A 23,043-nucleotide genomic window follows, 5' to 3' on the forward strand; every position below is an offset into this window, starting at 1 on the left:
TTTCATTTTGGTAACAATATTAGCATTTTTTAAAGGCCCATTATCTAAGAGTCAAAAAATGATTCTTCTAAATACACCTTAGCTCTGCACCTACTAATAGCTGTATTTTCCCATTTAAAATTTGAATGAAATTTTGTGTGTGTTACATCTTCTAGCTGCTGAACCGTGTTTTGTTTTTGTTAAGTGAATTACCTAACCCAATTCTAAATCTTAAATGAGGAGGCCATATAGTTCAGCAAAACAAGGGTTATTTTTATAACATTTTCTATCCTTTATTTAGATGCAACATAACAGTGCATTTCTGCATTTTCCGCCTAAGTCTTCAGTTTTGTTCTCCCCTCCCCACCAGAAATTTCATCTTTTAACTTTTTTGTTTTAAAATACAGAAATCATTAGTACTATCTCCATATCTAATGCTCATTAAAGAGCCTTTAACAATAATGAACAAAGTAGATACTGTGTAAGTCTTATTTTATGGTGATTGGGTGGGTGCATACACGCACATACAGGAGACAAAAACACGCAAGCACAGTGTAATCACACACCTGCTGTATGGAGGTAAGTCCTTGCCAGGCAGATCTGATTATGTCTGTTCCTACAGTGAGTTAGACGTAACCTTCAAAGGGTATTTGAAGGCCATGTATTAATACTTTACCTTAATCTCAGAATGAACTGATAACTTCACAATTTTGGGGTTTTCAGCATCAGCCAACTCCACTTATATAATATAGCTGTGGCCTTTGTTGGTGGAGGGTTTCCTTTTAGAGTGTAGGTGTTAAGTAGCTTGACATTACAGAGCTCAGCAGAATGCTCTACACAAAGCATTTTCTGAGCAGACAGGCTCTTGTGCCCCAGGTGAACTTGGTTTTGTTCTGCTACTCAGGGATCCGTTGCTGGAAGCTAACTTCCTTTACTATCTCCTCTCCTCCAACCCACTTTGCAGACAAATTCCGTTAGTGAGCAGGAGGCACAGGGTTCTAAAGCAGAGGTCTCACCATCAACATCTGTTGTGACTGCAGAGCAGCAGCAAGAAGTAAGCCGCCGTTGTTTCATTAATCCAGATTAAAGCATTTTGGGGAGCCCTAAATTTACAAATGTATGTTTACAGCCATCAGTCCGCAAGAAAACATTTTCTTTCCTCGCAGCTTCTTTCTGTGTTGACTTGTGTCAGTGTTTAAATGTACATGCTTTGTGAGCTCCCTTTTGTTTTGCTCCCCTTTCCCTGGGCCCCTGTGTATCGCTGAGCTCCATCTTCTTCCTTGTTTACCTTCTGCTGCTTGCTAGAGTGCAGGCTTTCCTATGAGTCTTTCTGATCTGCAAACCTGCTTCTAGTAAATTTGGAACAATGCTGCGTTTTGTGATATCGGCTCTTACTCACCTTCAAAAAAGATACTCGAGTTGTTGCCAAACCAAATGCATATTGGATCCTGGAAGTCTTTAATTGCTCAACTGTAGTTTTTTGCAATTCAGGAACCAAATCGGCTTCAGAGGATGCCTGCTGCTCCTTCCCCCACCATTCAGTCCATTTCTCTAGCTGTACCAAAGGTAGGGGGCACTTGTTGACTTGTTTTGCTTAGAACTTTTTTTTGGGGGGGTGTGCAGATATGAAAATGATTATATCCCATTCATAAGCCATCTGTATGTTAATATTGTCTGAGTTCGTCATTTTCATCTCTTAGGATTATTTCAAATTGGTCCTGCATAGCTGTTTACAAAGCCTTATGCAGCCCATTTGCCAGGTGTAGCAACCCAACAGGTCTGCTGTCTCCTTGGGACTGTAAAAACAATGGGGTTGTTAAACACACAGCAAGCCAGTATGGGGCAGATCAGCTGTGTATGATTTCGTAGGCTGCAAGTTGTGCAGGCTTGTGCTATTAAACACTCCTCTGTGTGGTGTCCTTACTCATTGCTTTAGTTTTGTTGGGGTGCCAGAATAGATTTCCTTTAGGTTGCAGTTCTGGTCTGCTTGGTCTGCATATAGTTAAAATTTGCCATGATGCAAAACTTTATTCAATGCTAATCCACCACAGTATATTTTCTGTGTTCATTTAAAAATTGTTACACACCCATCACCATGAAGAGTGGGTAGCAAATATGCCCCCCCCCCCGAGAGAGAGCTTTCAGTGCTGAAAAACCAGTGAAAGAACCAATTTCAACACACTTGATCAGTGTACTAAGCAAAACCAAGGCTTAGTAAAAATATTGATCACTTCACTCTTGTCCTGGTCCTGCTGCTTCCACTCTACTCAGAGCTTCCCATAGGGCTTTTCACAGACATCTGGCTGTATGCTATAAGAACAGGTTGATGGACTAGATGGGCATTTAGCTTGACCTAGCAGTATTCTTATCACATTCTTAGCTAAGTCGTGGTATGGCATAGAGTTGCATCTGAACATGGGCTTGTGGCTTGCTTCCCTCAGACAAACCATGAGCAGGAAGTCAAAGCACACCTTGGCTGAAATCTAGAACAAGTCAAAGCAACCAGTAGCCTAGGTTCAGATGTAGCACTAAGCCAAGCCACTTATATAAGGGCAAACGTCTCTGCCCTCATATAGGTGGTGAGATCATCTCCCAATGGCAGAGCAAGGGAGTCCCAGTCTCAGAACTGTGTCGCCCACTGCTTCTACCATGCAGCTAAGTGTAGGAATGAAAATAGTGTGATTTGTATAGAGAGCATATTTTTTAGCATTTCTTCCTACAAGTATTATAGTTAACAAGAGAGAATTTGAACTGCTAGATCTCTACATATTTTAAACATTTTGTAAGTTGCATTGAGTATTATTTCAAAAAGATGCCCAAATAATAATAATAATAATAATCATCATCATCATCAGTACACAGTTCAGGAGTAATGGTTCCTGCTGAAATTCCATTGCAAGTAAATGAAGGCATAACCAGGGCCACCTCTTCAAATCAAAGTCCACTGAAGTGGGAACTTCTGCCACTGATACAATTTTACAATTACTTGTCATTTTATTAACCTTTTGAAAATGTTATTTACCCTGAATTTATATTCCAGCCTAAAGCTCATCAACTCAGTATCAAATCCTTTTCAAGCCCCACTCAGTGCAGCCACTGCACCTCCCTCATGGTGGGATTGATTAGACAGGGCTACGCTTGTGATGGTAAGTTGGCTTAAGTCTTCTAAGAACTCAAGAGACTTAACAGCATAATTTTTACATCTTTATTGCAGCAAGACAGTTACCTGGAGGAAATGGTTATATGCCTCATTAAAGCAAAAGGCTGGGTGATCTAAAATAGAAGTTAAAAGCGACTGCAAAGGAGCTGAATGTGATTGTCATTTGCGCCATATTTGAAGGGTCAGCTGCAGAAACGGGTTATTTACGTTACTAATGTGAGCCCATGAAATTTTCAGGAAGGGCGAGGCATTAAGAGAGGATTGCAGGGGTTCCAATTCCATTTTGACCCATGGAGTTGAAGCTGCGTTATCAGTCACCTGTGTCAGCTGTTTTAATCAGAAAGCCTCATGATAGCAATACACTGTACTTGTATGATGCTGTGCTCCTTATTTTTAACTGAACTTTAGGTTTTATTGTGTAACAGCAAAGAACTTTGACAAGTTCACCTTTTCTTTCTTAGTGTGTTCATTTGCATGCCATGTTTCCTGCAAGGACAGCGCACCACAAGTCTGCCCTATACCTCCAGAGCAAGCCAAGAGACCCCTTGGGGTAGATGTTCAAAGAGGCATAGGAACAGCCTACAAAGGCTACGTCAAGGTAGGAAAATTATACAGGAGCAGAGGCAGGGAGAGAATTATGATTCTAACAGTAGTGTTAATTGAATCCCACCTATCTTTAAAAACACTACTGTGTTTTTACCCCAAAATCCAGTAGCTTGATTGGCATAGGTTATTAGGTACAAACTCAATTAATTCATTCAGTGCCACATTAAATAATAATCTTCAAGCATGGAAGTGTACAATAAAAAGTACAGTATATTGTGTAATTATTTCTTCACTGCATTTTGCTTAGGTGGAGTATAAAACCTGAAAGGAGGGCTTTGTTTGTTTGATCTGCACTTCACGTCGTAGATATATAATAATACATTTTATTCTTTACTGCTTTAAAAAGACATCACCTTTCTTTCAGGTTTCATACCCCACTTCAGCAAAATGCAGAAATTAGAAAAAAGGATTTGGTTTAGTTAAACAGGAAGCAAGGGTACCGAAAGAACACTGTGTACCAAAATCATCTGTGTATCTTGGTTCCTGTTGGTTTTGGTATGCTTTTGGTTCCTATTGCATCTCCTAAAATGTACTGTAATCGTGGTGCGCTCCATGAACTCGTGAGGCCCACCCTGCATCAAAGCTAGATGGAAAGTTGCACATGTCAATAGCTTTGACACTTAACTAAGCAGCAGACTAGTGTAAAAAATAACTGTTGATTTTCAGAGACGCGCAAGTATATATGAGAAAAGAATCTGTGTGTGTTTGATATCACATAAGATGGGGCATTAGAATTCCAAGCTGAAAAGTCCAACTGAAAATACAAACTTTATGCAGAAGCTAAAGGGAAGAAAACACAAAATCTTGCCTTGTGTCATTTTAGCGTACTGCTTCTTTATAGCAGCAGTAGCTGGAAGGCATTTGATTATCTTAGTATATTACAAAAATATTTTCCCTTTGGCGTACGGCTTAGTATCTTCTGCACTAGTATCTGACATGCTAGAAGGGGCAAACTGCATAAGAGGATCTTCCCTAGAATTGTGCCAAAAAACCATTCTCTCTCTATCCATCCATCTTCCCAAATTATGATAAAGCCCCAAGGCTTTGTTTACAATTTATAGTAATCCCCTTAGTGCTAATCTTTATACTAGTGAGCACAGCAGGTGATTTGATAAAAAGTTCTGGAAACTGGCAGCTGGATTGCCACAGACTGAAAGTTGAGAAAGAATTCTGGGTGATAGAGGTTTGTTTCTAGCCAATCTTTAAATGGGAGAGATAAATGTTCTTATCATCTTACGCTCTTTGATATTTTCCAGTTGCAAGGCTGAAGTGCACACATCCTGAAGTTAATTTTGTAAAAGGGGATTGTTTAAAAAATCTGTCTTCCCTGGAGTTTCTTTATCTATCTATATTTCCAGACACACTAGCATTTCCATGCTTGAATTCACATATGACTATGCATGCCGTTTGGTTTCTTATAGCTCCATGATCCATAGCACTCCAGAGTTCATCATGGAGGTCATAGGTCCTTCAATAAGCGCATCATGTTTATAGCATAATGCTCAGTACATTTGCACATGCATCTAAGCTCATGGAACTCATATTCTGTACAAGAAATTGTAGCACTATAATAAAAAATTATAGCACCAAAAATTTGTAGCACTAAAAATCAGAGTCAAATGTCGCATGGAAATGTGCTCAAGGGTCCCGCTTCTGCTTTATCTGCTAAGGTATGAATGATGTGTGTGTGCATTTGTTTATTTACAGGTTCCAAAGCCAACAGGAGTTAAGAAAGGATGGCAGCGGGCCTATGCAGTTGTCTGTGACTGTAAACTATTCCTCTATGATGTACCTGAGGGAAAATCTACCCAGCCGGGAGTGGTTGCAAGTCAGGTCCTAGATCTCAGGTTTGTAGTCATTTTGGTGATAAACCCCATCTCCCCCCCCCCCACCCTTTGCATGGTAAATTTATGCTGGATTTTTTTGGGATACAATTAAAGCAATCAGAAATTGTCATACAACCCCTTAATTTTCATCAAAATAGTGTACTGTGCTTTGTTATTTCAGGGAACGATTTGACAAAATGGCCATGTTGGTCTACAAAACGATGTTAGAGTGAGCCTTGCATTTGCACATGTTGTTACTGTGTTCGTCTGTTCCTTCACCTGCTCTCCCTGCTAAAACCTAATGGTTTACCTTGTTGCTATAACTAGCTTATCTGTACCCAGGGTCTGCCTGAACTGCACAACCAAGAATTAACACCAGTTCATGTGTTAACGTCCTAGGGAAAGGAGGCCGACAGCTTTTGCTTTAGCTGTACTTTTAAATAGGTGTAAAATCCAACGCCAATGACTTGAATTATTTGGTTTCTTACCAGAGATGAAGATTTTTGTGTGAGCTCTGTCCTAGCATCGGATGTTATACATGCAACCCGCAAAGATATTCCTTGCATATTCAGGGTATGTTCAAATACGGTTTTTATTTTACTGCCACTTCTTATTCTCATACCTTGCTTCAGTGAATGACTGATAAATAGTTGTATTGTCTGTCTCTAGTATAAATCTCAGTTTTAAAACATCCATTTAACATGTAGGTGAAGGGACACTTCTTGAAGATTAATCAGTTCGCTGTAACTGATCTGTGAAGGGCAGGCTGTGTGTTTACAATTCAGTTTTTATATGAATAATTTGTGCTTTCAGATACTAAAATTAAGTGCTCGTATCTGGCCAAAAAAAATTTGGGACGCTGCTGAAATATATTAAGGTGGTTTATGCTAGAGGTGGGCAACCTGCAGTGCCCTGCCCTAATTTCATATGAGTGAAGGAGCACCAAGGGAGATGAAGAGAGTGGGAGGAGGAAAAAGGGGAGGGGTGGGAATGCTGAAATTAATGAAGCCATGGGAGGAAAGAGAATCCCTTTGAAAACAAGCATTTCAGACTTCTAGCAAAAGATACATGTTCCTTCCCCGGCAACCTTCTGGAAGAGGGGAGAGAAAAAGGGTGTCCCTGCTCATATTGGGCTCTGGCCATGTCAACACCAGTATGTGGTCCCCAACAGTACCCCTGAGGGAATGCAGAAAAAGATTTCCCACCCCTGGTTTGCACAACTCTACCATACACGTGCATTAGACTAGGCTGTTGTCCTTGTCTAATAAATTAGCAGGGTGCATTGCCTAGTAGCAGGTAGGCGTCTAAACTAACTGTCTCTTCCTTGCAATTGTAATTTTTGACAACTGGCATATAAGGGCCACCTTTTTAAAGAGCAAATAAACAAAGAATTTTAAAAAGCGTATTAAAATGTAAAGAAGTAAGTTAGATACACTAATCAAAACTATTCACAACATCTGGAGGACCAACAGTTCCCCATCTCTGCCGTATGGGACTGCATCTCTTGTCATTAATGATTCCTATACATTGATTGAATGGACCTATACCTACATATACCTCCCTAGCGACAACTAGTAATCTATCATAGGCACTACAGATGTTACCAACCTTTCATTTGTTTGCTTTGGGTCATAACACATTTGGGACTTTCATACCTTTTCATAATAAGCATGTTAGGGGTAATGTAAGTTGAACGATCAATGCAAGTGGCCATCGTGCCGCCAGGCCTCATAATACATCCACGAAGGAGGCATTGTGGACATTTCTTGATCAGTATCCATGATCTCCAAGAGGCCAGGCAATATTCATATTCTCCGGTCAGTATGCATAGTGTCAAGAAACATGCCTTTTTTACTGTTTCTCATTCAGAAGTGTGCAGTCTGTTCCCCCAGCTTCTTTCGGCCCACTGCATAATGTTCTGTGGAGCACAACATACCAGCCAAGAAATAAGGAACGAGGCTCTAGACAAAGATTAACATTTTTCTCCCAGCTGTTTCCCCGGTCATATGAGCAAGCTGGTGTTATCATGTGGCAGCAGTGGGGCTGGCCAAGCCCCACCTCTGAAGCAATTTGCCTGCTCCCGCCACCATCTTTGGAGCAGCAGACGCAATCCTCCCCAGCCAGGATTTGGATTGCATTGCCAAGAAATGACACTGGCCCCATTGAATGTAAATTCATGAGAATATTTCTAATGTCCCACAACCTTGCATTTCTATTTAAAATGTGGTCAAGATAATGCACATCATCCCCCTAAGCGTGCATCATACTGAAAGTAATACAGTGTGGACAAACAACATCCACTTCACGAAATACCATAAATCTGAGAATTTAGCTCAGCATTAAAATGGATTCTGCAAAGATTGCCAAATCATTGTACTAAGGGAAATGTTAGGAAGACTGAGGGTTTCACCAAACAGGATTTTACACATAAGACTTGAAGAGGAACTGGAAGGGCTTGTGTATATTGAAGCTGTCACTTTTACGAAGCTGTTGTGAGTGATGTATTTGCAACTTACTTTAGCCAATGTATTTCTCCGGCAATAGAGAGGCAGCAAATTTCACTTGAATATTTTCATCTTGCTTCCTCTTGCTGTCAAGGTGACAGCCTCTCTCTTAGGCTCGCCTTCAAAGACCTGCTCTCTGCTGATCCTAACAGAAAATGAGAACGAGAAGCGAAAGTGGGTTGGAATCCTAGAGGGGCTGCAATCTATTCTGCACAAAAATAAACTCAAAAACCAAGTTGTACATATTCCACAGGAAGCCTATGATAGCACACTTCCTCTCATTAAAGCCAGTTTAGCTGCTACTATTATAGGTATGTTGAATATAATGAGACATTTGAATGTTTGCTGTTACAGCTGCAGATGGAGCTAATGTGTTGCCTGTGCTGCCATCCTTGTGCATTTTTCCTCATCTGCATATGTGCCCAGAGAAGCTTAGTAGTGTGAAATTTACTAATTGATTTTTAAAAGCTAATTATGATTAACTCTGTTTGCAGTAGGCATCTGCAGTGCTTGAATGAATCGTCTTATTCTTATGCCCATTGCTTTTTGGCTTAAGGAAAAACAGCTAGTTCATACACTAATGATGCCTTAAAATGCAATTGTGCATATTTTCCCTACAGGCCTTCTCATTTGGGGGTATTATTTATTTTCATATTTATAGCTTGCCTCTTGGACAATGGGCCTCAGGGCAGCTACCAAAATTATCACAATGGCACCACATAAAAAAAACAGTTTTGGAGCAATAAATAAGATGCAATATTAAGAGCAGCTTAAAACCATAGAGCATATAGCTGTAGCAATGTAAATTACCAGGCTGGTTAAAACAATAATCCCCTTCACCCTCTGAATGCTTGCTGGGATAGAAATTTCTTCCTTGCTTCAGAAAGTGAAGATGAGACCAGCCTGGTAAAGGGGGAGGGCACTGCTACAGAAGAAAGCCTTCTGCCCACCAGTCTAAATTAGAGAAGGAATTTAGAGTAGAACATCCTCTAGTGACCTCTGTGTCCATGGAGTCTGATACAGAAATGTTAGTTCCATTAGATAATGGAGACTGGCCACTGGAGATTTTAAAGGTTAGAATAATTTCTTTTCATTGGTGCCCAGAAATAAATTGGGGAGCCGGTACAGTTGTGAAGTCCCTCCAGCTCACTATCACTATCAAATGGGTCCCTTCCATTACAACAGCAGAAGCTCGCAATTTTCAAACCTGTTTATATTAATAGTGGTTTCCTCCCCCCTCTCCCCACTACCATTAGATCGAGATAGAATAGCAATTGGTGCTGAAGAAGGCCTCTATGTTGTAGACGTGACCCGTGATGGTAAGTGAAGTTCTTTCTACAATCAGCTTTTTTATTATTATTGAACCCCATCACTTAAAAGTTCTGTTTTAAAGTTGGTTACACAGCAGTCCATCCTATACAGAAAACTTGTTTATCTAAAAAAAGCTGGACACTCTCAGTTGCCTTTTTGGCGGAAGAGAATCTCATTGGTCATCTTACCACTGAAGGCAGGTAAGGACTGTTTGCAGTTCCCCATAGACACCTTAGAAGTCCCTTTCAGTGCATTTCCAAACTCCATAAATGCAAAGGCGCTCCTGCAGTACTAAGCATTCACATGCCCCTGGCAGTTGACACCCTAGAAGAATGATCATCCAAGGATTCCCCATACAGTTTGCACAGATGAGCTTTCGGCTATGAAAGAGGGGCCAGAAAAGGTATCTACTATTTTGCCTCTTTCTGCACACTTCCATGCTCATGCTATCATTGAAACCAAAATATGCAGGAGCATAATACAGTTTAAGAATGTAACTGTGATCGACTCTTGTGCTAACTCTGGGCATGTTTGCCATGCAGGGTTTCATTGCACACGAAGCAAAAGTTTTAAAAGTTTGCAGACCTGCTTTATTGCTACATATTATAACAAATAGAGCACACACACATATCACCGGTGAAAGGGGAATGAAGTGGTGGTGATAAAGACTTTAATGGAGGCTTGCACCATGCCCATCAACACCTACCAGCTATATATTGTGACCTGCCAGGTATTGCTCTCACACACCATTTTTGTAATCTCAGGCAGGCAGCAAAACCAGAAGATTTATTGAGCCCTTTGTGAAACCATAGATGTCAGCCGTATGATGTTGTTTTTGTGAGTCACAAGTTGTCCAGGCCATCTCTGCTGAGTTCACCCAGCATTGATTGCTGGTGCCATGGAGTAAACATGACTTTTGAAAGCATGTTAAATGTCAGTGAAATTTGCGGGCTGTTTGCTCCATGTACACTCTTGATAGACTTGAGTAATTGGAAACAGGTACAATTTTCTCTGGGTTACAGGAATAATGATTCTTTTTTCTCACTTGGCTGTCTGAAGGCAGTGGTGATTTTCAGACAAATATTTCTCCTCTCATGCTCTCATTTATTACAGTAGAAGTGAAAAATCTTTATGGCTTGTCAACGAGCTTTCAGAAAACTAACTCTCTCAAATGAATAACTAGTCTGTAGACATCAGTATCTATTCTTCCCCGGTTAGAGGCTATTTTATTTTATTTTATTTTATTTTAATTTTATGGGTACATCTTGTGGCCATATTCTGCATGTCAATGTGACTCTCCTTATTCTAACAATCTCATTAAATACTAGAATTAATTAGTGAGAGTGTGTTTATGTATGCACCTTGCATGCCCCTGAGGAAAATAATTGTATGATGCACCATGTTTTCTGGCAAACTAACGAATAGCAAAGTATAAACTCTATCACATTTTTCTCTCTACCAAAGAAAAGTAGAATACTTTCCTGAGCCTCACTCAAGAGAACCGTTCTGGCTTCTCTGCATGTGATTAAACTGAACAATAGCAGTGTCATGCTACTGCTGCAATGGAATTGTATAGGTTTGCTTCTGTTATCAAGGAAGTGAGTTGTACAAAAAACAGAACCAGCAGAATGAAATTTATGGCAGTATTTATAACGCTAGACAGAGAGAGTAAGAAAAACCAGAAAGTTACCTTTTAGCTCAGTCGCTGTGAAGAAGTGGCTATAATTTTGTTAGTTGTTAACAAAGGAAGATTTTATCAGCCCTTCTTGACTGATAAAAACTAACAGGGAGGGGACAGTTGGCTGGGCCGGGGAGGTGATTAATGCCTCCCTGCGGGTGGGTGGTCCCTCCTGCTTAAAGGCAGCAGTGATAAAACTGCTCTTCAAGAAACCCCTCATGGATCTGGAAAATTTCAGTAACTACCAGCCAGTTGCCAATCTCCCCTTCTTGGGCAGAGTTATTGATCAGATGGTTGCAGTTCCTGACCCAACTGTACTGACTGCTGATTACTTTTTGGACCCAATTCAAAGTGCTGGTTTTGACCTATAAAGCTGTAAATGGCTCAGGACCTCAATACCTCAAGGACCACCTCTCCCCCTATGAACTGACCCAGATTCTGCAATCATAATCTGGGGCCTTTCTTTGTGTGCCTCCTCCACAAGGGGCCTGGAGGGTGGCAACGCAAGAACAGCCTTTTCTTCAGTGGCTCCCCATTTGGGGAATGTTCTTCCCAATGTTTGCATTACTAGAATATATGTTCAGAATGGTACAAATAGTTCAGACCTAAATTGCTGCATTTAGCTTTCATGGGATTCACTGACATTCACATTGCATCTGGCCAGTTTTAGTATTTCATATATTGTAATTGCAGAATATTTTATTTGAAGTAAAGCTCAGTGTAATGTTGAACTCCATCCTATCTTTCAGTCTTCACTTTTTCTGCACTCAGTGTGTATGCCTGCTGTCAGACCCCTCCAACTAGGTCAAAGAATTGTTTTTTTCTCTAATGCTGCATCATCCTCACCTATCTTAGCATTTCCCAATATCTTTCTTCCCCGTTCCATTTGTTCATTAATAATGAAAAACATTTTCTTTATAAAAAATGAGTTATTAATAGAATAATAACTTATGTGTGTTGACCTTTAAAATATAATGTAAAGTGCACTTGGCGTTTCCCTGGATATAAGAAAATAGGAAGGTTTTGTCTGTCGGCGCTGGGTACCTTAAAAATATGTTCATTCTACATCAGGGATGATTGATTGGAAGGCCACTAACTAATTTATGGTGGGCAGCATAGTACTATGTTACCTACAAAAATACTGGATTGAATGGGCTAATCCAGAAAGGGAAATATAGGACCATTTGACACAGTTTGGTTATACCTTATTGATAAAAGATGAGAGTATGTACCTCCTGCTTTGTATGTTTAAAACATACCAGTGGTCCATGGAAATTGCATTTTTTTTTATGAGGTCAAAATATTCTTTCTCTGTAATATTGCAATATTGGTGTACAGTTTTAAGGGAAAGTTGAGAGTGGGACTGGGTCAAAACTATGTCTTCCTACCATCAGCCTCCCATAACCTGTGGCCCTCCAAAAGTTGAGGACTAGAACACCCATCATCACTATCCATTGGCCATGCTACATGGAACTGGTGAGTGTTGTAGACCACAACATCCAGAGGGCATCAGATTGAGGAAGGCTGCTATCACTATGGAAATATGCATATATCCTAAGTAATTACATTGCTGACACTTAAAATGGCTCAGCCTGTCTGCACTCCTATCACTTACTCACATTGACCTGTTGTTTTCACAGTGATCGTCCGAGCTGCTGACTGCAAGAAGGTCTACCAGATAGAGCTGGCTCCCAAAGAGAAAATCATTATCCTTATCTGTGGACGGAATCATCACGTTCACTTGTATCCCTGGTCCTCTCTGGATGGATCTGAAGGCAGTCTTGATGTTAAGCTTCCTGAAACTAAAGGCTGCCAGTTCATTACAACTGGGACACTGAAGAAGAGCTCTTCAACAAGTTTGTTTGTGGCAGTCAAACGGCAGGTTCTGTGCTATGAAATTCATAGGACTAAACCTTTCCATAAAAAGTTCAGTGAAATCCAGGCACCTGGCAGCATACAGTGGATGACAGTGTTCAAAGACAGGCTTTGTGTTGGCTACCCATCTGGTTTCTCTCTGTTGAACATCCAGGGTGATGGACAATCTATAAACCTGGTAAATTCCAATGACCCATCGCTTGCATTCCTCTCACAACAGCCTCTTGACGCCCTTTGTGCTGTGGAGCTCAGCAATGAGGAATACCTGCTTTGCTTCAGCCTTTTGGGAGTGTACGTTGATGCGCAAGGTCGAAGGTCACGCATGCAAGAGCTAATGTGGCCTGCAACTCCTGCTGCCTGTAGTATGTATATGTTTTTTTTCTGTTGCTGCTTCACTTGTCTGAAAAATAATCGGCAAATAACTGTTTTAACCATCATAGTTTTAAATCGTGCTATACCACCATTGTTTTTGATGGCGCTAATATGGACCTATACATGTTGAATAGGGCTTTCAGTGCCTACTAATTATGACAGCGAAGTGAAGGCTGTATTGCTCTGCATACCAGCTGCCAGGTGGCTGGGTGAGAGGAAACCTTCATTACCGGCCAGTTCCCAATCTCCTCTTCTTGGGCAAGATTCTTGAGCAGGTGTTCACAGACTAAATCCAGGTGCTCTTGGAGGAAACTTATTTTCTAGATTCATTTCAGTGGGGGTTTAGGCCTGGTTTTGGCACAGAAATTGCTTTGGTTGCCTTTGGGATGACCTGTGTCAGAAGAGAGATGGGAAATGTGGCCTTGTTAATTCTCCTCGACCTCTCAGTGGCTTTTGATGCCATAGCATGGCATCATTCTGGGGCAGCTGTCTGAGTTGAGGGGTGGATGGCACTGCTTTGTGGTCCTTCTTATATGGTCATTTCCAGAGGGTGATGCTTGGGAAGTGCTCCTCAGCCATGTGGAGCCTTCAATTTTATTCCCCTCCTGTTTGGCATCAAAATAAAACTTCTGAGTGGGGTCATCTGGAGTTTTGGAGTACATTGTCAGTAATATGTATGTTGTCTGCCTGTCTGTCTGTTTGTGGGTCATTTTGAGTTGCTCTCGGCACGATAAAGCAACTAACAAATTTAATTATTAATTAATTCCGTAATAGCAATGTAAATTCCACCACTTTGCTTTACCTCATTTTTGTTAGTTTCGTAATGATAATTCTGCTTGTGAGCTTTTAGAGGTGGGTGAGTACAAAAGACAGGTTACCCTATACAGTGGTACCTTGGGTTACAAACACCTTGGGTTACAAACACTTTGGGTTACAGACTCCGCTAACCCGGAAGTAGTACCTCAGGTTAAGAACTTTACCCCAGGATGAGAATAGAAATCGCGTGGCAGCAGCGGGAGGCCCCATTAGTTAAAGTGGTACCTCAGGTTAAGAATGGTTGCAGGTTAAGAATGGACCTCCAGAATGAATTAAGTTTGTAACCAGAGGTACCACTGTATTAATCTTTAAAATACAGGAAGCTTCCATCTACTTTTCTTCACATCCACCTTGTAGATCATTTCCTTATATCAGAGTATAGCAATCAGACTTCATGATTTGACATGTTATAAAACACAAACAACCTTCAATATAAGTTGGTAATAATTGTGTCCCACTTGCACTGTCCAAGCTTCTCCTTGGTTTAGCTGCAAAGCCAATGACAAGAAAAGGGACAGGGCCAGATTCTGTGCTTCCAGTACATGGGCTTTAACAAGCTAGAGCAAAATGCTTTTCTGTGAGATGGGCAGTCGGAATAGGCGGTTGCTCTTAAGTTCTGACAATCAGACAAACTGCCTCTTGCCCTAGTAAAGGCTTAATTGTAAGATATGAGCCACCCCCTAAAACATGTACTTCTCATGTTGATAACCAGTAGTTTAGTTCAGTCAACTTCAAGCATAGTGTGTAAATGTGTACTCCCTAAAACATCTGACTGACCTTTTCAAATGTCTTGTTCTAAAAGGCAGATTGTTAACCCATCTTCTCCTAATCATGTGTGAATGTGTACCCTGTTGTGTTGATAGTGCTAGTGCACAGAGGGGGCACTCCCTGCCCTCCCACATTTTTGCAAACCTTTGTTAGCCTTGTCTGTGGACCTTTTTTAGGGCATGCTTAGTCCTGTCTGGGCTTGTTCTCTTGCAATCTGCTTGCCCTCCCAACTGCGATCTGTAGTGACCACTTCCAAGAAAGCGGAAGTTATTCTGGGGGGGGGGGGGATGAAACACTTGAAACATTGAAACGTTTAAGAAATGTCAGCAAAATCAAAGAGTGGCTTAGACTTGCCACATCTTTTCCTTTTTCTCCCTTAAAAAAACAGCACCACCTGAGTCTTCTGTGCTTTAAGCAGCTGTATGGTAAACATAGCTGCAGCAGCTATACCTTTTCCAGTAATGAGAAATACTTCAACTGGTGCACATCTCATTCATTCAACGATTTAAGGCACAGGAGCTTGTCCTTAACAAAAGTGCCATCCCTGCAGTAGCTGCTAGCTGTGATGGTTCCAGCTGGAGGCTTGGGCGGGGGGTAGGAGAGCTGTTGCTATCAGGCGCTCCATTTTGAAAGACCATTGGTAAAGACCATTGCACATTGGAACTATGGGGGAGGGCTCTTTTTCACGAGGGACCCAACCACGCATTGGGAGAAATGGTCTGCTAAGTTTCCTCTGAATCACTTCTGAAAGGGGTTTTCTTGTATAGGAAACTTCCTATGACCATAGCACACCACACTTCCCTTTGGGAAAACCCCATAGCTTCTGGAGTTCACCTCATCCTCATTCAGCGACTGAGTGCAATGACCTTTCTATTCCCCTCACTACCAGGTGCAGCAGAAGAGATTATGCCACACTCCTCCTCGCTTCTCCCCCCCCCCTTTTCTTTCTTCCAGAGCAGTTGGAAATTCTGTTTAAACTTTCTAACATACCCAGAATGCCTTCCTCTGAGGAAGGTCCCCCTTGACCCTTCCTCGGAGCAAGGCATGGCAGAGGGGCTGAGGCGGAGAGCCCAGGGGAAGCCATTCCTCCTTCCCTTAGCTTGCCTCTTGGAAGTGACGGCCCTGCCCACGTCTTTCCTTCTTCCTCTGTATTTACGCAGATAATCTTGCCAGTGGAATAGGTATTTCTGCCTTGCTACCGTGTAAAAGGACTTGTCAGTCTTGTTCTTCTTTGCAGGTGTCTTTTATACAGCAGAAAGCAAGTCAAATGCATCTCCCAGGAAGTGTGTCGTAGCCAGCTGGTGTTTGGAAACCATAAATCAAAACACCTTCTCAGGCAAAGGCCTGTATTTTCCCAAAAAGGCAGAAATGAAGCGTGTAGCATACCTACACCTCTAACTGATTTTTTTAACATATTTTTCTCATTCTAGATATGTTGCTAGACATATCTAGTACTGTGCCTTTAAAAGCACCTTCTGAAGCAATCTTGGCTTTCCTGTAGCCTTCCAGTCTCTCTCAGAAAAATAAGACTCTCCTCCCATCTTCAAAGAATTAACCCTTTGAAGGCATAGCTGGTAGATAGCAGGGTGGCTTGTTAGGCTGGACCAAGGAGAAATCTTCCAGCTTCCATTTTCTGTCTTTAAATGGGAAGGATGACCTGCCTTGCAGGATGGTGGAGAAGGGGCTATTGGAAAGGACCCTGCAGATTTAAACTGCTGATGATCTATAATGAAATACTTGCAACAAAATTGCTTGCTCCAGAGAGGCCTGATCTACAGCCTACTTCACAACCTTTTTTCTGTATGGTCTGTGGCAACAGAGGAAAGGCCTTTCGCAGCACTGGTCCCCCAACTATGGTATATAGTATAGCCACATTGCTATCTTTTTTGTGCCCCCTTAAAAAAAATTGTCCACCTGCTCATTTTTTGTGCATTTTTTATTATTGTCATTGATGGTTTTATCTATTTTGTTATTGTATTTGTGTTGCAATATAACTGATGGCACACTGTGCTGAAAATCTATATAGAATGATGGGAGGTATAAAAAGGGTTTCAAATAGACAAATACCTAAATAGGAATCTGTCTAGGCTGTACCAATGCAGGATGGGAGGGGGAGGGTGTTCTCATGATGGAATGCTCCCTTTACAATAAATCTTTCCCACACGAAAAGCTAAATGTCAGGAAGAAGAGTTCTTAATATGCTGACTGCCAGAATCAATGCCTTTTCATTTACTTATATCAGCGAGAACTAGACCTGAGAGATGGCTTGAGAAACAGTAACAGTTGAAATAATGATGGTGCTCAGTTTTATCTCAGAAGTATGCAGCCATAACCAGCTTTCGTATTTTCTCTCTAGGCTGCAGTCCATTCTATTTAACGGTCTACAGTGAATACGGTGTTGATGTATTTAATGTCAGCACCATGGAATGGGTTCAGACTATCGGCTTAAGAAAGGTAAGTAGCTTGCCCGTACTGTAAAACACAGTGCCTTATTCGTTTACTGCAAACATCTTGGCAGTGTGTTGAGGATGAATTTTAAGCTTCCCTTACTTTGTCTCCATAACAGATCAGACCCCTAAATGTGATGGGCACACTGAATCTCCTTAACTGTGAACCTCCTCGACTGATCTATTTCAAGAACAAGTTTTCAGGTTAGTGCGTTCGGTCGGGGTGGGACATACAAAGGAAAAGGGATAAAGAAGAGTGGTTGTAATGTGTTGGTGATGCAGGGAAGGCAAGTAGAGTCTGTGTAAAATTACAGCCATGTGTAAAAAATTACAGAGGCAGCCATGGGTGGCTAGCCTCCTTCGCCCCAAGGGCCACATTCAGCCTCGGCCTGCCCTCTAGGGGCTGCATGCAGGTAGTGGATGTGGTTAGCCCACACTCCCCACATGTGTGCATGCAGGGCACAACTCTGTAGATCAGATAAGAGAGAGCTGTAACCCTGCCTCACTCAGCAAAGAGTCCACCTGATGCTTTGTAAATTCCTAGGTTCCTCTGCAAAAAGAGCTTAAGGATTCCACAAAGGTCTCCTGCATGAGTCTCCTTCACTGCAGCAGGGCTTGTACAGACCTTCTGCCTAACTACCTCAGGGCTGTTCTGTTGTGAGGATATACTAAAGAGGGGAAGAACCCGTATAAACTGCATTATGTCTTGTTATAGCAGGAGCTGCCCTTAGCGTGCCGGAGACATCCGACAACAGCAAGAAGCAAATGCTTCGCACCAGAAGCAAGAGAAGATTTGTCTTTAAAGTCCCCGAAGAAGAAAGAATACAACAAAGAAGGTGTGACTCTACTATTTCTCTTCTCTCTCACACACACACTCACACACACACACACACCGCAATTGGTGGTAAAGGAGACTCTACTTATGCAAACCCATCATTTAATGTCTTTGTTGGTTTAGGGAGATGCTCCGAGACCCTGAACTCCGATCCAAAATGATTTCCAATCCGACCAATTTCAACCACGTGGCTCATATGGGACCAGGAGATGGGATGCAAGTGCTCATGGATCTCCCACTGGTAAAACTTCTTGTTCCTAGGGAAAGCAGATAGGCAGGCCTATGCTCAGCCACAACCTGCAGATCTTGGGAACGAGCTGGCAGAAGAACTTTATAGCTTGAGCAGAGCGGCTGTTCATTTTCTAAGGGGCAGCTGCAAAGTTTAATCAGGGCTAATATACGTCTTGGAAGGGATCAGGAGGAGGCCTTGGCCATGCCTGCTCTCTCCCCACTTTTCTTCAGCTCGCTTCACTGTAGGGTGATGCAAATGACAGGATAGTTATTCAGCTGTAGGATGTCTTCTAACCCTGGGAAATCAAACTCCCTTTTAAAAGGGCTTGTATCTCCTAGGAACCCCCCAGGTCTTTCCATAGTGAGAGGAGCAAGCATGCAAGCCCAACCCCTGCGACAAATCTTATCCAGGAGGGGAAGGGGAGGGGAGGCAGATGCCTGAGCAGGCTGTGTGAAAACTCTCTTTGAGAATGCCAGCACACGCACACGGCACTGAAAGTAAGCAGGCATCACTGCCAAGAGTGCAATAGTGTTTTCTAAATAACTATTCTCTCCTCCTTCCTTTTTCTTGTTTGTCTTGTCTAAAATAACAGAACGAATTTCCTTCCCCTTCACTCTCCCGACATTCTGCTCTGATATCACCTCCAACAGGCTTTGAGCACGTCTATCACATGAGCCCTATCTCTGCTGAAATCTTTCTCCAGAGTGACCATTCTTCCTCACTGCTTTCCTCCTCTTCCTGTCCCTCCTCTGCTTCTGTAGCAAGGGTAGGAGCAGCTCTTTAGGAACTGGATGGTGACGGTGGGCATTATGCCTCTCTGCCAACATTAAAGAAAAGTTGGGAGGGGGCACTAGCAGTTTGCAGGGTATTACTAACCTGTATATATATATATATAAACTAGTGTTTGCTGCTCTGAATCCTACACTTGAGTTAGCAGGTTGTGCTAAACCCCTACACAGACTAGATTATGGTCCTTCCAACAGCAGGTGGCAAAGGGAAAGCTCACTGGAGAATGCTTTGAAAGCAGTTTTTACTGTTCCAGGTGTCAAATATACCATAGCTCAAAAACAATTTTCATATGTTTGTAATTGGAAAAAACCTTGAGGCATGATCTGCAGTCAAACTCCATTCTTTTCTTTACACAGTCTGGTTTACTGGTGAGTTCTGTTATCCTGCCTCCAGCACTTGGAAGGAACTTAGACTGATGACTCAGTTTTGTTTCGCTTGCTTTTTGGGAGGCGGGAGGGGGGAAGGAGGGATAAATTGCCCCCTTGTCAGTTATTTGAATGATGTGCCTTTGTGTTAAATGGCCCTCTTTAGCAAGCGAAGCTTAGTTTGTAAAAAATACCACCATACAATAGCTCTGAAAGCAGTATTCCTTCGGTGTTTAAAAAAAACTCTGCTAAATGTTTCACTGAAAAAGAAAATAACGTTGAAAGTGTCTTGTCTAATTGACTGTGGCTACATTTCTGCTGCAGAGTGTCTTACCTCCTTCACAAGATGAAAAGGCTTGTCCTCCCACGACCAACATTTCACGCCAAGCACCTCAGAGAAACAAAAGCTACATTTCGTGGCCATCTTCAGGTAACAGTAGAAATGGATCTATTTATAACCTGCAGTTTTGTAAACCTATCGGAGTGGAGAGTCTCAGACATATTTGCTTTACAGGTGGCAGTGACCTAGGAGCAGCTATGCCCTTGAGGAGTATGTCTGATCCAGACCAGGAGTTTGACAAAGAGGTGAGATCTATCTGTAGACACCCTTTGGTTTCCTCATATTGGTGCATAGCTCTCTATTCAGTCTGGAAAGAGCCTTCTACGTAAACAGCAGCTGTTTGGTTGTTTGTGTATATCTCAAGTGCCAGATCTCAGGTTTCATAGAGCTTCAGGAATCTTGATTCTAGAAGACTCCTTCACTACAAAATACTAGGGAGAAATGTTTTGAAAGCTCTGATTCCCAAGAAACACACGCTCAAACACTTTGTGGGTGTCTTGGCAACAGTTCATAACTGAGGATCCAAAATAGGTGATAAGCTTTAGAACAGTGTTTCCCAAACTTGGGTCTCCAGCTGTTTTTGGACTACGACTCCCATCATCCCTAGCTAGCAGAGGATGGGAACTGTAGTTCAAAAACAGCTGGAGACCCAAGTTTTGCAAGCCCTGCTTTAGAAGAACACAGCCTGGATTCCTTATTCGAGCACTCTTGCCAGCAAGTTGGTCTGCCACCTTGCATAGACTTTAGCAACGTTCCTGGAGTGTTAGAGAGGTTATCAAACAGTACCAACTGCATTTTTGAAATTGGTTCCTAATTCATCAAAACCCAGGAGCTGCCACGGCTGATTTTAATGACATGTACAAGGAATATAAGAGGTTGCCTTGTACTGACTGAGACCATTGGCTAATTGCTCTATATCACATGCACTCATTGGCAGTAGCTCTCCAGGATTCAGTCAAGTTTTTCCAAGCCCTGCTTGGAGTTGCCAGGGATTGAACCTGGGACCTTCTGCATGCAAAGTGTGTGTTCTACCCTTAGCTACAGCCCTTTCTAATCAAAGGAAAACAATTTTCCCAGTGGAGGATGTCTCTGAGACTGAAACCAGGAGCAAACATAGCCATGCACTGGTTTCCTAATTTGTGGGTTCGCACAAATGCTTTCCTTCCATCTCTTGCAAAATTATTTTTGCAGTTGTATCATAGAATGCTAATACAGCAGTCGCTGGATGGCTGGACCTTTTTAAGAAGCCTGCAGCTTTTAAATCTGTTCTTCTCCTTCTTCTCCTCCTCCGATACCCTCTAGCGCTGTTAGCAGTGGCAGTGACGAGGCTGTTTTATGAATATGTAGTGATTGTAGCCTCTTGTTAGTGAAGGAGCCATTGGGGACTAAAGTAACGGCCAATAGTAAACAAAATTTAAGGTAGTATATTTCTGTGTCAGTTTTCAACTGTAGTCATGAAAGTGCTTTATAGTATTTATAAAATGCAGGGTACGCCACAAATGACATGCTCAGAGCAAAACAGACAGGCTGGAGCAGGAGCTGGCATCTTATGTTCCAGTTTGCCCATGGCGGAGGAGGCAGTCCAGTTGCATCAGGCTCTGAGGGTCATGTTTGCCATCTGCTTCCCTCACCCTCCTATTCCTTCCCACCTGTTCCTTCCATTAATGAAGGCGCTTCCAGTTTTGAGAGAGGTGGAATAAAAAATACCTTTAAATAAACAATAGTGCCTGGTGGTTGTTGTGGGGGAAAGAAGCATGTGTCGGGAAGGTGCATATGAAAGGGTGAAAGTGAGCTTCAAAGCATCCACTAAAAACTCCCCAAATATCTGTTGACCCTTGCCACTTTCCTACTGAATACTGCACTAGAGAGAGCCGCACTTGTGGAAAGATCCAGCACCCTTTGGGCTGTGGGCTGTCACTGGTGTGTGGTGGTGGTTGTTTTTTAAAATTTCTGCCATCTGCACCTTGGGTCAGCATTCTGTTGATTTTACCCCATGAGGACTGCAGAAACCACACGGCTGCAGACTCCATCCATGGCGGCCCAAACAAGAGGCGAAGCTTGGCAGGGGCTTGGACTCGATGGCCCTTGTGGTCTATTCCAGCTCTATGATTCTATGATTCTTGCAGCTGTAGCCCAGCAGGTTGCCATAAGTGTCAGGTTTTGAGGTGGCATTTTCAGTTTATGCTTACAATAGTTAAGATCAGAGCATGTGAGCTATTGCCTGTATACCAACAGTGCGCTGTGAAACTCGGGGTCATTCTGCTTGGTGGCTCCTTGCCTTGTCACAGCTCTCCCTTAACAGATCTTGCCTAAATGATTGTCTGAGGTTGCTGTTTACACCCACAGCAAAACCTTGCTGATGGTATCTCTCAGTGATATCGCCTTTTAATCTGTTGGCTAAATATAAAGTCTTCTTCCCCCAATTAAATGGGCTGGCGCAGCAACAGTTCTGCTGTACTTTGCAAAGAGCTAACTGCATTCCAAAATGCTGGGAAAATGTCCAAGCAAATGGCTGAAGTGAAAAGGGAAGGGCTACACCACAGAGCCATCAGCAACAAATCTAGAAAATAACGCTGGCTGGATAGGCGCAATTGACTGTCCAGTGAATTCCTCATTTTGGGCTGCCATTTGTGTCTTCCCTGACACCATTTGCAGTCAGAAACCTTCCGTTTCTTTTTTTTTTCTTTTTTCTTTTTTTTCTTTCCTTTTTTTCTGTCAAGGACATAACATAAATAACCGGTGGACAAATTCATCTGCTGTTTTACATAACGGTCTTTGCCCCTGCTTTTCCAAGCTCCTCACTACTCACAACTGAGTGATCCTTTCCCCTATCTGGGGTTTGTGGTGGTGGTGTGTTGCTGTTGTTGCTTTTAATGCAAAACAGCCATCCAAGGCTGCTGTCAGGAGCAGGAAGAGAGATGGGAGTGGATACACTGCCTTTAATACTGTCCAATCCTGCCCCACTCCTTTCCCACCTGTAGGGGTGAATGTATGCCCATTATGTTTTCTCCCTGTGGATGAAAGAGGTGCTGCTATGCCCCCCCCCCCCGAGAGAGAGAGAGAGACTAATCCAAGTTCCCTAACAAGCTGAGGCCCAAATTATATTTGCTGCTTATCACATGCAAGGCTTGGACCCCGAG

General features: G+C 42.3%; 1 protein-coding gene across 6 annotated transcripts in view; it reads left to right on the forward strand.

Annotated features, from left to right (window-relative positions):
• Window positions 1-23,043, forward strand: part of CDC42BPB (CDC42 binding protein kinase beta) — a 98,320-nt gene that overhangs the window by 71,837 nt on the left and 3,440 nt on the right. For 2 of the 6 annotated variants that reach the window (XM_081191000.1, XM_081191002.1), the window contains 15 exons: window positions 944-1,033; window positions 1,471-1,545; window positions 3,020-3,125; window positions 3,601-3,737; window positions 5,453-5,592; window positions 6,063-6,144; window positions 8,170-8,386; window positions 9,332-9,394; window positions 12,705-13,301; window positions 17,252-17,349; window positions 17,462-17,546; window positions 18,058-18,178; window positions 18,301-18,418; window positions 19,888-19,993; window positions 20,078-20,148. In XM_081191000.1, coding sequence (XP_081047126.1) covers window positions 944-1,033; window positions 1,471-1,545; window positions 3,020-3,125; window positions 3,601-3,737; window positions 5,453-5,592; window positions 6,063-6,144; window positions 8,170-8,386; window positions 9,332-9,394; window positions 12,705-13,301; window positions 17,252-17,349; window positions 17,462-17,546; window positions 18,058-18,178; window positions 18,301-18,418; window positions 19,888-19,993; window positions 20,078-20,148 — 2,106 coding nt within the window. The remainder of the gene's footprint in view (window positions 1-943; window positions 1,034-1,470; window positions 1,546-3,019; window positions 3,126-3,600; window positions 3,738-5,452; window positions 5,593-6,062; window positions 6,145-8,169; window positions 8,387-9,331; window positions 9,395-12,704; window positions 13,302-17,251; window positions 17,350-17,461; window positions 17,547-18,057; window positions 18,179-18,300; window positions 18,419-19,887; window positions 19,994-20,077; window positions 20,149-23,043) is intronic. The other 4 variants (XM_081191003.1, XM_081191004.1, XM_081191001.1 and 1 more) reach the window with 3 other exon arrangements.

Source organism: Podarcis bocagei (assembly GCF_964188305.1).
Source record: "Podarcis bocagei genome assembly, chromosome: 1".
NCBI lineage: Eukaryota > Metazoa > Chordata > Lepidosauria > Squamata > Lacertidae > Podarcis > Podarcis bocagei.